This window comes from Mixophyes fleayi, chromosome 9 (assembly GCF_038048845.1).
Source record: "Mixophyes fleayi isolate aMixFle1 chromosome 9, aMixFle1.hap1, whole genome shotgun sequence".
Lineage (NCBI taxonomy): Eukaryota > Metazoa > Chordata > Amphibia > Anura > Limnodynastidae > Mixophyes > Mixophyes fleayi.
In genome coordinates, this window is record NC_134410.1 from 119,981,643 (window position 1) to 119,997,076 (window position 15,434).

General features: G+C 41.4%; 2 protein-coding genes across 3 annotated transcripts in view; one reads left to right on the plus strand and one right to left on the minus strand.

Annotated features, from left to right (window-relative positions):
* RALGDS (ral guanine nucleotide dissociation stimulator) overlaps positions 1-15,434 on the minus strand; it is a 165,299-nt gene that overhangs the window by 136,497 nt on the left and 13,368 nt on the right. The window contains exon 1 of one of the 2 annotated variants that reach the window (XM_075185337.1): positions 5,983-6,039. The exons of the other annotated variant lie outside the window; for it this stretch is intronic. Within the exon in view, the coding sequence (XP_075041438.1) occupies positions 5,983-5,988 (6 nt within the window). The 5' untranslated portion in view covers positions 5,989-6,039. Of the gene's footprint in view, positions 1-5,982; positions 6,040-15,434 lie in introns of those variants that run through there. 2 annotated transcript variants of the gene reach the window in all.
* LOC142101126 (ficolin-1-like) lies at positions 1,208-15,383 on the plus strand. The gene is made up of 9 exons (XM_075185341.1): positions 1,208-1,294; positions 4,651-4,764; positions 7,053-7,097; positions 7,464-7,499; positions 8,290-8,328; positions 10,278-10,405; positions 11,070-11,199; positions 12,728-12,862; positions 14,557-15,383. The coding sequence occupies exons 1-9, from the start codon at positions 1,225-1,227 to the stop codon at positions 14,802-14,804; spliced, it is 945 nt and encodes a 314-aa protein (XP_075041442.1). The 5' UTR covers positions 1,208-1,224; the 3' UTR covers positions 14,805-15,383.

A 15,434-nucleotide genomic window follows, 5' to 3' on the forward strand; every position in this document is an offset into this window, starting at 1 on the left:
TTTATAAATATATACTTTGTGCATGAGTGTTTTTGTGGCAGACTCGGACATACCACTGCATACCTTGGTTGTTCAATTATCTACTTTTGGGGTGCAGATCCCCAGCGCTGGTACCGAGTCTGAGCAGTCATTTCAGTGCCGGACTAAGTTATATTTTGTTGATACTTCTTTATATACAGTACTTATAATTTTACCTTTGTTATTCCTTTAAATCAGAAAAATATCCCCTATACACAACACTAGAACACAACACATAAACATAACACACACTATGAAACAACCGTGGGGCAATGCATTAACCCCTACACACATGACACAACTACTAAACACTGCAGCCAATCCCCATACAGTATAACACACTTAACACAATTTAACAAAATCACTATACAGTACCCCCCCTCCTGCCCACACACAACGGGTTGGGTACTAATTAACGTTGTAGATAACACCGACAACGAGATTATGGACAAAATATGTCTGAATCTGACTTCCACGACATTAAAAAAACGCAGACTTACCTTTTGAATGACAACAGAAGTATCCGACTGTCTTCTGAAACATCCCGATGACAAGTAATAACGGCACTGGGTTTTGATGTCATTAAAAATGGCGACCATGGCCATATCAGAAGTTTTTAAAGCGGCAATGGCATTCCCGCTTTAAAAACTTCTGTTATGGCGGTTGCCATTTTTAGTGACGTTAAAACCCAGTGTCGTTAATACTTGGGATTGAGATGTTTCAGAAGACAGTCGGATACTTCTGTTGTCATTAAAAAGGTAAGTCTGCATATTTTTTAATGTCGTAGAAGTCAGGTTCGAACATATATTGTCCATGAACTCGTTGTCGGTGTTATCTACAACGTGAATATGATTACCACCGCACACAACTGTAATATACTCTATAGTCAAGGGACCAATCACTTTATGCGTTGAGCAATTACAGTCAACACAACTGTAACCAACAAGACCATTGCCAAGGGTACCGAGTGATGGATTACTATCACTAACAGCATCTAACAACACAGAATACATGACAACATGGCCAGTATTGTGATGACAATACTAAGAGTCCCAAATGATGTTTTTTTCCCTCTTGATCCTATGACCTGAAGGATCAGGAGACGTAGCAGATGTGTTTGTACAGCTGCCTTCATGAAGAGACTATTAAACCAGAATCCCACACTATGTGCAGTCAGTGGGGTCCAAACACTCACAGCGGACAATCATGTGTCTACCAGCGCTCGCTGCGATCTTATTATTAAACTCATTCTGTATTGCGGAGGATTCCTGCCCAGGTAAGACATAAAAACACCTATACATGGTCATTAATTATTACTTTAATCTCAATACTAAAGATCTACCTTTTTAGCTGCTACAAAATTTGCAAAACATATAGGACTAAAAATACACACGCACGCTCTCACTGCCTAGAACATAGTCATAGAAACATAGAATAGGATTTCACACCTGCCCTTTTTGAGTTGCTATTTTTGTGCTTTAATATGGGGGCGTAGGGTGGTGGAGAGGGGAAGGTTAAGTCGGCCACGCACAATTGTAAAGCGCTACGGAATTTGCTGGCGCTATATAAATAAATGTTGTTGATGTTGATGAATAACTCAGCAGATATCATGCAATTGGCCCGATAATACAAATCAAAATTGACTGGCTAATAATTGGGCTAATTGATAAATTTGGTTGGAAGGTGACAACACTGTCACATTATCAATAGACTCCAGAACCTTTGTTTAAAGGCTTCGCAGTAGTCCTCAATGTAGTCACAATCATTTACTGAGCGATAAGCTACATCAGAGTTTAGCCATGTATATCCTGACACATGTGAAGCATACATGCTGCATGGCAATGTATTCACATTCACGTTGCGTAGTAAAATCTGCAGGCACTATATGTGAATGAGTCGCAGTACCGCCAGTCACCCTCTGTGTTTCAGATGATACTGGATTTACATAGCTCAAAGACAAGACGTTACCAAGTGTACATATAGTCATCAGGGCCGCCGAGAGGGGGGGGGAGCGGGTACATTTTACCCGGGCCCGGCCATGCCAGGGGGCCCGGGCCGGGCCCTCTCCGCTAATTAAATTTTTTTTTTTTTTTTTATAATTTTCTTTTTTGCGATTTTTATTTATTTTTATTTTTTTTCCCGCGGGGGGGGGGGGGGTTTATTCGTTGGTGGGGGGAGCTGGAAGAAAAAAAGAAAAAGAAAAAAAACGATACTCACGTGATCGCGCGGCGCCGTGTCCCTCCTCTCCTCTTCTCCATTCACACTGACTGCCGGGCGTGACGTCATCAAGTCACGCCTGTCAGTCAGTGAGGAGCGCCGCAGCCAGCATGAAGAAAGAAGACAGAAGAGGAGACAGAAGAGAAGAAATGGAAGAAGTTGACAGAAGAGAAGAAAAGAAAGGAAAGAAGTTGACAAAAGGTAAGTAAAGAAACGGAAAGGCAAGGGGAGGAAAACAGAGATGGACAGTACTATAAAGAAAGGGGAGAGAAAAACAGAGGAGGGAAAAAAAGCAGAGAGCCACAGAGGAATTAAAAAAAAAGTGGGAAAGAGGAACAGAGGAGAAAAAAAAGGAGAGAGGAACAGAGGAGAAAAAAAAGTGGGAAAGAGGAACAGAGGAGGAAAAAAAAGTGGGAGAGAGGAACAAAGGAGGAAAAAAAGTGGGAAAGAGGAACAGAGGAGGGAAAAAAAGTGGGAGAGAGGAACAGATGAGAAAAAAAGTAGGAAAGAGGAAGAGTGGAGGAAAAAATAGTGGGAAAGAGGAACAGAGGAGAAAAAAAAGTGGGAAAGAGGAACAGATGAGGAAAAAAAGTGGGAAAGAGGAACAGAGGAGAAAAAAAAGGAGAGAGGAACAGAGGAGAAAAAAATGTGGGAAAGAGGAACAGTGGAGGAAAAAAAGGAGAGAGGAACAGATGAGAAAAAAAAGTAGGAAAGAGGAAGAGTGGAGGAAAAAATAGTGGGAAAGAGGAACAGAGGAGGAAAAAAAGTGGGAAAGAGGAACAGTGGAGGAAAAAAAGGAGAGAGGAACAGAGGAGAAAAAAAGTTTTGGGGGCTATTGAATGTTGGGGTGAGTTTAGGGAGAATGAGGTCTATTTATTAAATGTGACTGAATTATTTAATGGCAGTGATGGTTGCAAGAAATAGGTACTGCTGGGGCTGTTTGCAGGAAGTTTATTTATTAAATGTGAATAGTATTATTTTAATGTTGGGGCTGGAGGAAGGCCTAATTATTAATTGTGGGTGCTATTGATTTAACGCCGGGGCTGGCTGTAATTTTCTAAATGTAGCCATTTTTTTTTCAAAATAGATCCTTCAACATTCCTGGATCCGGACAAGCCACAACTAAAGAAACCAGCAGCCACAGGTGGAGAAAGTGAGAAGAACAGGTAGGAGAGAGCAGCACAGTGTGTGAAATGTTGTGATTCTAGTAGGGACAATACCAATTTTTGGTGAATGTTGTGCCCAATGTAAGGTGTAGGCCAAGACTGAACTGTTTGTGTACACACTGCATTGTTTGTATACTACACTGTGGTGGTAGATGTCCTGAAAGTCAGGAGTGCTTGAACATATGTGACGCTCCGGCGAATTGAGAGCCTAGTGGTTTTTATGTTAGCCACGCCCCAATGGCACGTTTGCCACGCCCCCAAATGCATGACCACACCTCCCAAAATTTTTGCACCGCCGTTTGGCTAGCCACGCCCCTGAATGTATGATCATACACCTAAATTGTTGGCTTACTTGAATATGAGGGGGGCCCCATGAATTTGTTGTACCCGGGCCCTGAATTCTTCTTGGCAGCCCTGATAGTCATTCAGAATGGTTACTAAGGGCTATATTTACTAAACTGCTGGTTTGAAAAAGTGGAGATGTTGCCTATAGCAACCAATCAGATTCTGGCTGTCATTTTGTAGAATGTACGAAACAAATGATAACTAGAATCTGATTGGTTGCTATAGGCAACATCTCCACTTTTTTTAAACCCGCAGTTTAGTAAATCTAGCCCTAAGTGTTCTCTATCATCTTCTTTCCTAATGAACACTTACACATACAAGATGCAAAAAAGCAAAACACTCCTTGATATGTCAGAAATTAGTACACATCACTAGAAACAGTGTTTAACCAAACAGATGAAGATTATTTTTTAGTTGTTGCAAAGGACATTAGACCTTCCCTGAAATTGAATTATAAGTGTAAAGTATATTAAGTGCTGGATTGTACAATCAGAGAACTTTACACAGTTCCCATTGGAGTTTACAATCTAATAATCCTATAAGCGTTAGTAAATTTTATTTAAGGACAATAAAGAAAATTAAAAAGTAATTGTTTTTTTTTTGTTTGCTCGTTACGAACACAAAAATACAGAGAAGTAAAAATACGCCTTGACGACACTACAAAACTAAGTGACTGGGCGGTAGTCTAACAGCGGGAAACCCATTTAAGGAATAAGCTACGGTAGAAGTAGCTGTGGGTGTATAAATGACAAAAAAACGTTATACACTAACAATATGAACGTACTCATTCCACTTGAACTAATACAAATAACCCATAATAATTAAGAAGGGTTGAAGGTATATTGTGACGTTTTGGCTTCCCAATGGTTCATTTTTATATAAATGAACCCTTCCATCCTTGCAGAAGTGAAGGTTGTGGGGGTTGGAAGCTCGGACAAGCTGACCATTCTCAGAGGATGCCCCGGATTCCCAGGAACAGCTGGAGGAAAAGGAGAAGCTGGATCACTGGGACCAAAAGGTCAGTGAATTTCACACACACATATACATATACAAGTTAACACGTGCATGATACTCATACATTCTAGTCAAATCAAGCTACTTAAGGTGTTAAAAAGGTTCTTGTCATGCATTTGGGCCTAGCCCAGGCCTCCTCAGGGGAAGAGCTTTACTTCCCGACGCAAGCGCCCTTTTTTAACGTGGTTTTGTCCACATGTCACCACCTCATCATTTTTCTCCATCACCTCATCCTTCATCTTCATCGCCACATCCTTCATCAAGCTACTTAAGGTGTTAAAAACTCCCCACTGTCACCCCCGGCAACCACCAACCACTCCCAACTGTCACTTCTCCTTCAAGAAATATATAGGTCAGTGTATAACTCTGCCCAGCAGGTGGCGCTGCAGCTTGTTTTGTTTTTTTTCACACACGCCACTAGGCATTTATATAGTAGATATATATATATATATATATATATATAGATAGATAGATAGATAGATAGATAGATAGATATAGATATATATATACTGTATAGCCAAGACGTTCACTGATCTCTCAGGAATGCATGCAGATCTATGGGCATTACTGGAGAGGGAAAGGCAAAATATGCAATATTATGTATTATTATTTGTGTTATGTGTGTCCAAACTGATGCCGTTGGTCAATAAGTCATTATATAACTATAGTGAGATTATTAGATTCCAAAACATAAATCTGCAATTTGTATCCATTAAAAAAGAAACCCACTAATATATTATTCCCCAATTGATAATGATTTGCCAATATTGCATCCATTATGGATTAAACACAATTAAAGCATTTAGGACTGGCTGCTTTAAAAGAATCTGCAATATTGTTTGAACAAAAATACAATATTAACTGCAGGGAATGGGGAAGGATGTGGGATCTTCTGCTATCTTTTCAAAATGCCTCCACAGAGGTCAGCTGAAGCTCTGTCCTCCTTCTCAAGCCTTAGGTGTGGGGAGGAGCTTAAAGTTTAAACAGCTTATGTCACCAGTGTGCGGGTCATCAATGCTGAACCAGATGGCCGATCCAAAAGGGTGTTAGATTAGGAATATTTTGTGAGAAGCACCTTCGAGGTCTCAGTGTCACACTAGTTATTGCATAAATACATATCTCTAGCAGGGCCGATGCAGCGCTAATCGGCGCCCTAGGCAAACGATCAATCATCCGCCCCCCACAATACTAAACTTTTGAAAAATAAAAAATAATAACTTACAGCCATCTGGGTGGCAGGTAAGCCTGCAGTCCAGGTGCACTGATGTCTGATGCAGAGGACTGTCCTGGGGGGGGGGGGGATTCCAAATGTTAGATTTCAAAACAGTAATAAGCCAGTAATAGCCCCACACATTACACCAAAACCACCAGCACCCCTCTCCCCACACATTACATGCAGGCGCTGGTTGTCAAATTTTAATCTGGGGGCCAAGCACACAGCAGCGGTCCATCATAAGTAACCCCCTCATTAATCAATCCTGTCATTAACCTCCTCAAAATCCTTAAATCTCTCCCTATCATAATAACCACTTTATTAACATTAATCTCCCCATAATTAACCCCCAACATTACAAATTAACCCACTTATAACTATTAACTTCCACATCATCCCCCTCATAGTCATTAAATCCTTTGGCCTCATCATAAAAAAACCTTCAGAATCATTAACCCCTTTGTAATCATTAACCATAATTAATTTACACCAACATCATTAAATAATCCCATTTATATTCATTATCCCTTAATTAATAACTCCCTCAGACTCATGAAGAGCAGCCCATTAATCCTCTCACCCTCATTATGATTAATCCTCTCAACATCAACTTCCCACCAAACACTTTAAATCCCCCCTTAACCCTCACTTACCTGTTGCTGCTCTGTTCTCCCTGTGATAGAAGGGATCTGATCACATGTCAGTCCCCCTCTGGGTGCTTTCTCTCCCACAGCGCACCCTGCAGGCCAGAGGTTATACAGCTGCCTCTCAGTGTGAGCAGATAGAGGCTGTGTGCTCCAGGCCAGCTGCTTATGCGCTCTTTCACCCATGGGCACCGGAGAAATTTAATCTTTCCTGGACAGCAGGGGCAGCCCCAAAAAGCCTGGCGCCCTATGCAGTTGCCTAATGGTAGCACTGGACCTGATCCCTAGCACTACAGTGTCTATAACTTTTAGTATTGTGTTCTCCGTTACATTAACTCTGTACTGTTACATATCTGATATTGGTGTTTTCTTCCTTTGCGTAACACATTTTAGTTCCACTTTCAAATTTTGTAACACTGATTTGCAATTTTCCAGGACACGCTGGGGAACCAGGGAAGGTCGGTCCACCTGGACAGAAAGGTTGGTGCCTACACTCTATATATAGTGGGTTAGAGGAAAAACCCTTAAATTATGTAAAAGGGGTTGGATCACTCACGGGTTAAAGCCTATGTTCTAGCGGAACTCTGCAATTCACATTCATCGACACTGAAAGGGAGGTGGGCAGGGCCAAAGAGGATGGCGTGGGATTGAAATACAGTGATTGATACACTTTTCTGAGTATGCGTGGGGGTGGTCACATGTGCACCGAAGCCAGGTTATAACAGTGGAACCAAAAGTCCAAACAGGCCACAAAATTATCTAATACAAAATATATCAATTAGTTTTTCAAGAAATATAATGAATTATTTATATAATTATTTAATTATTGTTTATTTTTTGTTACAGGGGAATCTGGCATTGAGGGAACAAAAGGAGAGAAAGGTGTGAAAGTATCATTCAAATATTAGCGTCATATTGCAAAATCTATCTCATATTTATCAATATATCTAATCTTTCTCTCTCATATCTCTTTATCTGTCTGTCTCAATTTATCGCATATCTAGCTATCTCTCATATCTCTCTCTCTCATCTATCTTTATCTGTCTGTCTATCTCTCTCTCTCTCTCATACCTATCTATCTATCTATCTATCATATCTCTCTTGCATACCTTTACCTGTCTGTCTATATATCTATCGTGTATGAATCCATCTAGCTCATATCTGTCTCTCTTACTATCTAATCAAACATATGTACAAGATTATATAAAGTACCAATTTGGACAATATTTGTCTTCTAAATCTACAGAGTGTGGTGTTATAATTCCAATAAGACTTCATAGGAAAATATATATCTCCTTGTATTTAATTTGAGGAAGCAAAGAATGTTGCTATATTTATGGTCAAAAGCTCAAATAGTTGATTGTGGGGGGAGGGGGGCGGGGGGGGGGGAGACTACATTGCTGGGCCGAATAGTGAGCTTTGGAGGTGGGGGCAGTTATGCAGACCGTACCCCAGTAGTCTGTGCTCTGATTTGCCCCTGCTCTGACGTGATAGTGAGTTCAGACCTTTCCCCACAGTAATCCCACCACAGCCCAAGTCTGTACCTGAAACATTTGTATTATTTGTTCAAATTTAGCTTCAAATTTAAAGAAATTGAACGTGTTGAGTGTAGTGTACATGATAGGCTGCAGGCAAGATGGTCTTTACCTCTCATTTTGTTTTTAATTGATAGGCGAAAAAGGAGAAAGCAGCAAAACTGATTCACCGTACGGTGAGTGAATCCTGAATACATGGATTTTGTGACTCATATGACATGTCTATGATAAGTACCATGGTATAATATTCTTTTCATTAACAAACACAAGTCAAAAGTACCAGGAATACCGTGAACTTAACTTTATACTAACTTTGATTAAAATAACCATAAGCATCGAGCAACGATCATTAGAAAGCATTGTTGTATTGTGCTGCAGACATAATTAAACCCTTTAATTAATTGTTAAGAAACTTGAGCTATTCTTGGTCTGTAGGCTAATAAACACAATATAGACGTTAATAAAGGAGACTAATGTACTTAAAACACACTATTTCTCCTAGAAATATTTTAAATTGTTATGCTGAAAGGTTTCCGTTGCTCATAGCCACCAATCAGATGCTTGCTCTCATTTTCTAAACATTATCTAAACTGTACCAGAAAAAATGACAGCTAGAATCTGATTGGCTGCTGTGGACAACGCCTCCTTTTCTACAAAGGTATCTGTGGAACAGTTTTCTTAATTCTCTCCTAATGAATGTAAATTTGCAGAGGGCGTCCGTTTGTCTGCAGAGCTTCTTTAGAATGGGACACTAAAGTGTTGTATAAACAGTAGAGATGCTCATGGCTCGGTTCCCCAAGAACCGAACACACCTGAACTTAGTAGATCCAAGTACCGAGCCGAGCCGAGCCGGTACTTATGCGCGCCCTCAAAATTAGAAACGAGGCAAAACGTCATCGTTACATCGTCTGATCTCGGGAGCTTTGGATTCTATAAGTACCGCCCTCCACGGCGATCCAGCGCCATTTCACAGAGGGACACAGAAGGGGTGGCACAGTTCTTGGCAGTCTCTAGTGCAGTTGGGCAGCGTCATAAGTAGAAAAGAAAGAGGAGGGGTAGCAGTGTTCTTCAAAGTCTCCAGTGACATTCAGGAGAGCTCCATTGCGAATTGTCATTACTGAAATAAAAATAATAGGTCTGGCAGGCTAGGTCTTCTAAATCTGCAGTCTTTGTTTGAAAGTGTATGAAAATAATATTGTGACCTGTGAGGTGGTCAAATTTGACTGCAAATGATTTGAAATGAGTGTTATTGAGGTTAATAATAATGTAGGGGGGAAAAAAAGCAAGAATATGTGATTTTAGCACAAAAAAATAAGGATTTTAGAAAGAAAAAAAAAAAATCGGGATCCAAAACCAAAACACGCGAGGGCGGTTTTACCAAAACACGAAGTTAATCCAGATCCAAAACCAAAACCAGAACACGGGGGTCAGTGAACATCTCTAATAAACAGTTGGCAATTAAGGGACCAATGTAAAAATCTCTTTTGGAATCACGCTATCTGCAATGAAGATGTTTTGAAGGATATCTCTTCTGTGTATTTTGACTTTTATGAGGAACACGACAATTTAAACAGGTAAAAAAAACAAATAAGAAAATTCCTTTAAGGCAAATATGGATTACAGTAAATTTGAATACCGGAGCCTTCACTTAAAGTGTACCAGATAGCTATTAGTTCTAGGGGAACAGCTAGTACAGCTAGGGGACTATTGACAGTTGACACAAACTCCTTAGCTTACATTCGCCGGTAAAAAAATTAGTTATCAGGTCGAATAAAACATTTTCCGCATATTTGCGGAGACTGGCTCAACAATAATTTGCGGTAATAGTTTTTTCTATCAGTGCTTATACAAAAAAAGTCATCCTTATCACTACTTTTCCATAAACAGGCACCAATTAACAAAGGAAAAAATAAACATAATAGGAAGAAAGTCAAATGTACTTTAATACAGTGATAGATGTTTCTGAATACGTTTTTTGGGGTCTTATTTTAAATGACACAACAAAAACTACAGCTCATTTCAAATCGGCATCTTGTTTACAATGAAGTAAGCTTAGTGTGAGATACTTCCATATCATTTCCCTGGAGTAACATATCACATCCTGTCCGTTTCCTTTACATCTCAGCTGCCAGGAGCTGTAAGGAGCTGCAGAATCAGGGGGAGGCGCTGAGTGACTGGTACACCGTATACCCAGACGGCAGTCAGCCCGTGAAGGTCCTATGTGATATGCACACTGACGGAGGAGGCTGGACAGTGAGTACTAAACGCAGCAACGTTCAATACATCTTCATACACAGAGGACACTTATTACAGCCTACGATTCCTGGGAGGGAACAGAGTGTAGAAGTGTCGTTCACCCATTGTCAATATACAGTAAACTTTGGTCATCTCAAAGTTACTTGTTTTTCTGCCGTATCTCTTGCTCCATCTACAGGTCTAGTCTAAGTCCTGATCGGTAATGATAACACTCTTGTATGCATGCTATAACATGTGTTTGCAATCAAGAGCAACTGTAAATATTTATTTTATGTTTAGTAGACATTAAGATCATCCTAATAAAAATATTTAGTGGGGAAAAATGATAAAAAATAATTCCCAAATCCTATTGGACACATGTATTAATCAAGATGTAGAGCAAGTGAGAGCATAAGAATCGTATCACTACAAAGGATGTTCCACAGGCATCTCGTGTCCAATGAAACACATTCCTGATGGTTACAGTATGTGATGCAGCTTGTATATCTACAGAGACCTGTCAGTCAGTCTTACAATATATACACAGGCTTCCTGACACTAAAATACTAAAAATGGATAGATTGAGATAATAGGTTTAAAAAATGGTCTGTTTAAATGATCATTTCTCTTTCTATTTATCTGTATAAAGAAGGTATTCTGTCTATAACTCTTATTACTGTAGGTGTTCCAGAGACGTTGGGATGGCTCGGTGGATTTTTTCCGTGATTGGGATGCCTACAAGAAGGGGTTTGGCAGCCGGCTCACTGAGTTTTGGCTGGGGAACGATAATCTCTCTAAGATAACATTTTCAGGTATTGCTTTCTGCAATGTCACATTTTCACCTGTGATCCCCATATAAAAAAGACCGGAGTCTTAAAATAACAAATCTAAGTTTGTCTATATAGGCATGTGTTGAATATATATAATCCGGTCATTGAGTCTGCTGAAGGACACAGCAGTCAGTCTCTTAGCGAATACACGGCTGATAGCTTGCACATATCCACAGCAGATGCCTGCAATGTCATATATCCCAAGTTCTGTCATGATATAGGAATTGTGTCCCACATTTATTATACACATAAACTGAGGTTACTTTGGTAGACTATTTAAAAACTGTGTTGCCTACCTGGCGTGGTGGGTATTGGACATGGTCAAAGGAATAATCTACTGAACTAAAGTGAATCCTATCAGGCTGGGTGTATTAGAGCTCTCTGTCGCTTCACCCTAGACATGAAAGGGTTACTGCCGGCAGGAAGATTACGCGGTATGAGGATACCGCCATAAAACAAGTATTAGTGCGATACCTGTACCAGTTCTGTGCCAGGGTTTTGTGTTTGAATGCTTTTATTAGTGTTCAAAATGCATGGGGAAATAGTCTACGTGCCCTCCAGCAAAACACGGATCTATTCCCTAAACCCCCTACCCCCTTATTTCATTATAAATAATCTTATCCCGCAAAACAAAATCTCGTTTGTGCAAATTTAGGGACACTAACACACCTAACCTGCACTCTCCTCGGATCCGCTCAATCAAGCATCGCAGACATTTCCACCCTCATAAATGTCACCAGGCTTGCCCACCAATCCGTGTGTGGGTGCACTGACAAAAGTAGATGCATGAAATCACAGGTGGGATTTGTACAGGGGATTTGCACTTTAGTCAACAAATCTCACTTGGGGATTATGCCATACTTAATTTAAGCTAGGGATTATTTTCATGCCCACCTCATTGGCAGTGATGGAACTACCGGTGTTGCAGGGGGGTGCAGCCAGGGGCAGACTTTTTTTTATTAAGGCGGGGGGGGATTTAATATAACCATGCCCCTCCTTCACTCTGATTGGTTGGCCACGCCCCCTCCTTCTCTTTGATCAGACCTCTCGGCCACAATTGAAAGGTATGAAGATTGTTGTTAGGAAGGGAGGGATTGCCCCAATGGCCCCACTCTGGATCCTCCAGTGGGTGCAGCGGCTGCGGAGCCTTAAACTAGGCACACCATGTAACGGCAGTACCATACCACCCACCATGTCTGTCCCCACCAGCGGGACAGGGGGCATGGTCATTGTGAATGTGGGCGTCTCAGTTGCGTGATTCGGGTGCCGTCATGTCCCCATAGAGGTGCTAGGCTGCCCATTACATACCTCCCTTTCCCCAACATTCCCACCAATTGTCCCATAGATTGTAAGCTTGTGAGCAGGACCCTCTTACCTCTCTGTCTGTCTGTATTACCCAGTATTGTTTTATTACTGTGCTCGTTCCCAGTTGTACAGCGATATGGAATATGTTGGCGCAATATATATAAATGTTGATGACTGATGAGGATTGTCACCTCTCTGCCCGCAGGCACCTGGGAGCTACGCGTTGATCTGCAGGATTTTGAAAACACCAAGTACTTTGCAAAATACTCATCATTCAAAGTTTTGGGAGAGGACGAAAAGTACAAGTTGTTACTGGGGAAGCTCAGCGAGGGCGACGCAGGTACGTAGGGGAATCAGTGTACAATGTACAATATACTTGGCTGGCGCCAATTGATAAAAAATGACCCAGAAATAGCTCAACGATGGCAAATAAATGTTGTGAATAATATGTTCGGATATATAGTGAATAAACGTACAATTAGTCCATAAATGCTGCCAGGAAATTAAAGAAGTGCCTATCATCCTCCAAATGAATCCTTTGAATGCGTAATAGTAACTTGGCGTAAAACAGGTTGATGCTGATTCAGATTAAACTGGCGCACAGAAACTGCTTGAATATTTTGTATAGCTATTCAGGCTGTATTGAAATTATTTTGAAAAAAATATTGAATTAAATCAGCTTGTGTAACACCACCATGAGAGTTAAGCTGGGTACACACTGATGCAGTCAGTGGTTTTTTTGGTAAGAAAAAAGGTGCCGGAACTCACCTCTTTCTGCCCCCCTCGTTTTTCTGTAGCCCTCTCTTTCGGCCCCCTCATTTTTGTGTAGTCCTCTCTTTCTGCCCTTCTCGTTTTTCTGTAGCCCTCTCTTTCTGCCCTTCTCGTTTTTCTGTAGCCCTCTCTTTCTGTCCCCCTCGTTTTACTGTAGTCCTCTCTTTCTGCCCTTCTCGTTTTTCTGTAGCCCTCTCCATCTGCCCTTCTTGTTTTTCTGTAGCCCTCTTTTTCTGCCCTTCTCGTTTTTCTGTAGCCCTCTCTTTCTGCCCTTCTCGTTTTTCTGTAGCCCTCTCTTTCTGTCCCCCTCGTTTTTCTGTAGTCCTCTCTTTCTGCCCTTCTCATTTTTCTGTAGCCCTCTCTTTCTGCCCTTCTCGTTTTTCTGTAGCCCTCTCTTTCTGCCGCCCTCATTTTTCTGTAGCCCTCTCTTTCTGCCCTTCTCGTTTTTCTGTAGCCCTCTCTTTCTGCCCTTTTCATTTTTCTGTAGCCCTCTTTCTGCCCCCCTCGTTGTTCTGTAGCCCTCTTTCTGCCCCCCTTGTTTTTCTGTAGCCCTCTCTTTCTGCCCCCCTCATTTTTCTGTAGCCCTCTCTTTCTGCCCGTCTCATTTTTCTGTAGTCCTCTCTTTCTGCCCTTCTCGTTCTTCTGTAGCCCTCTTTCTGCCCCCCTCGTTTTTCTGTAGCCCTCTCTTTCTGCCCTTCTCATTTTTCTGTAGCCCTCTCTTTCTGCCCCCTTATTTTTCTGTAGCCCTCTGAATGCACTCATGAAATAACAGACAAAATGACACCAAATATTCATATAGAGTAGTGACACAAATGACACAAATACAGGGTGGTCCATAAGTGTCGAAACACCCTTTTAAAACAGAAATGAGTAAGGAAATATGAATCCAGTGTCTACACATATGAACTGGGTGATATTGGCCACATACCCAGTATGGGCAGCACAGTGGCTCAGTGGTTAACACTTCTGCCTCACAGCACTGGGGTCATGAGTTTGATTCCCGACCATGGCCTTATCTGTGTGGAGTTTGTATGTTCTACATGGGTTTTCCCCGGGTGCTCCAGTTTCCTCCCACACTCCAAAAATATAGTTATATAGTATAATTTAGTGCTTTTGTTAGTTTTGGGAGGCAGACAATGGCTTTGACATATGCGCTTACTCTCACAACATTATGGGAAGGTAATGTCTCAATTTTAAACCTACTTTGGTTATTTCCATTCTATATATATGTTCAGTTTCCCGTTTCTCTTTTTATATCTACAGGGGACTCCATGGCCTCCCATAACAACATGAAGTTTAGCACCAAGGACCAAGACAACGACAAACATTCAAATAGCTGCTCTGAGATGTTTAAAGGAGGCTGGTGGTATTCTGCATGTCATAATGCCAACCTAAATGGACAGTATTTCCTAGGGGAGCACAGCACAGTGGCCATAGGCATTAACTGGGGCACGGGCAGGGGCTATAAATATTCCTATAAGTACGCGGAGATGAAGATTAGGCCAGTGTAACGAATTTGTAACCAAAGGGACTGTTCCTCTTACACTATAACTTGTACAACTATGTAAAAGAAAAGCTTACACCACATAATTATATATATATATTGAAGCACCTAAAGCATACCTCCCCACATTTACCCAACGTCAGGACAAAATACGCCCAAGCCCTTGATCCGTAAATACACACGCTCACAGTTCACCAAACCCCTCTGTAATACACCTATCCAGGCCCACTTTATGTCCAACCCCCGCTTACTTCCATGTAAGCCCCGCCCCTTTTTAGGCCTGTGAATTGGGACTGTCCCACTGTAATCAGGACGGTTTGGAGGTAGACATAAGGCACCTGTCTTCAGGGCCCTGTAGGACAAAGGTGGCTCAGGCACGGCAGAGTCACCATTGGAATACTAGCCCCACCCCTTGATGGCTAGAAATGGGTGGAGCTTATTTTATTATTATTATTAATTTTTATTTATAGGGCGCCACTAGGTGTCCGTAGCGCCGTACAGGGACAAACGAAATTACAATACGAGGTGAGACAGCACAGTACAGTAAACAATAAGCACAGTAACTCAGTGAGCTCAAAGCACAGCTAGAGAGGGCGGGGGGGGGGGAGAGGGGAAGGGCCGCCAACGACGGAGTCCA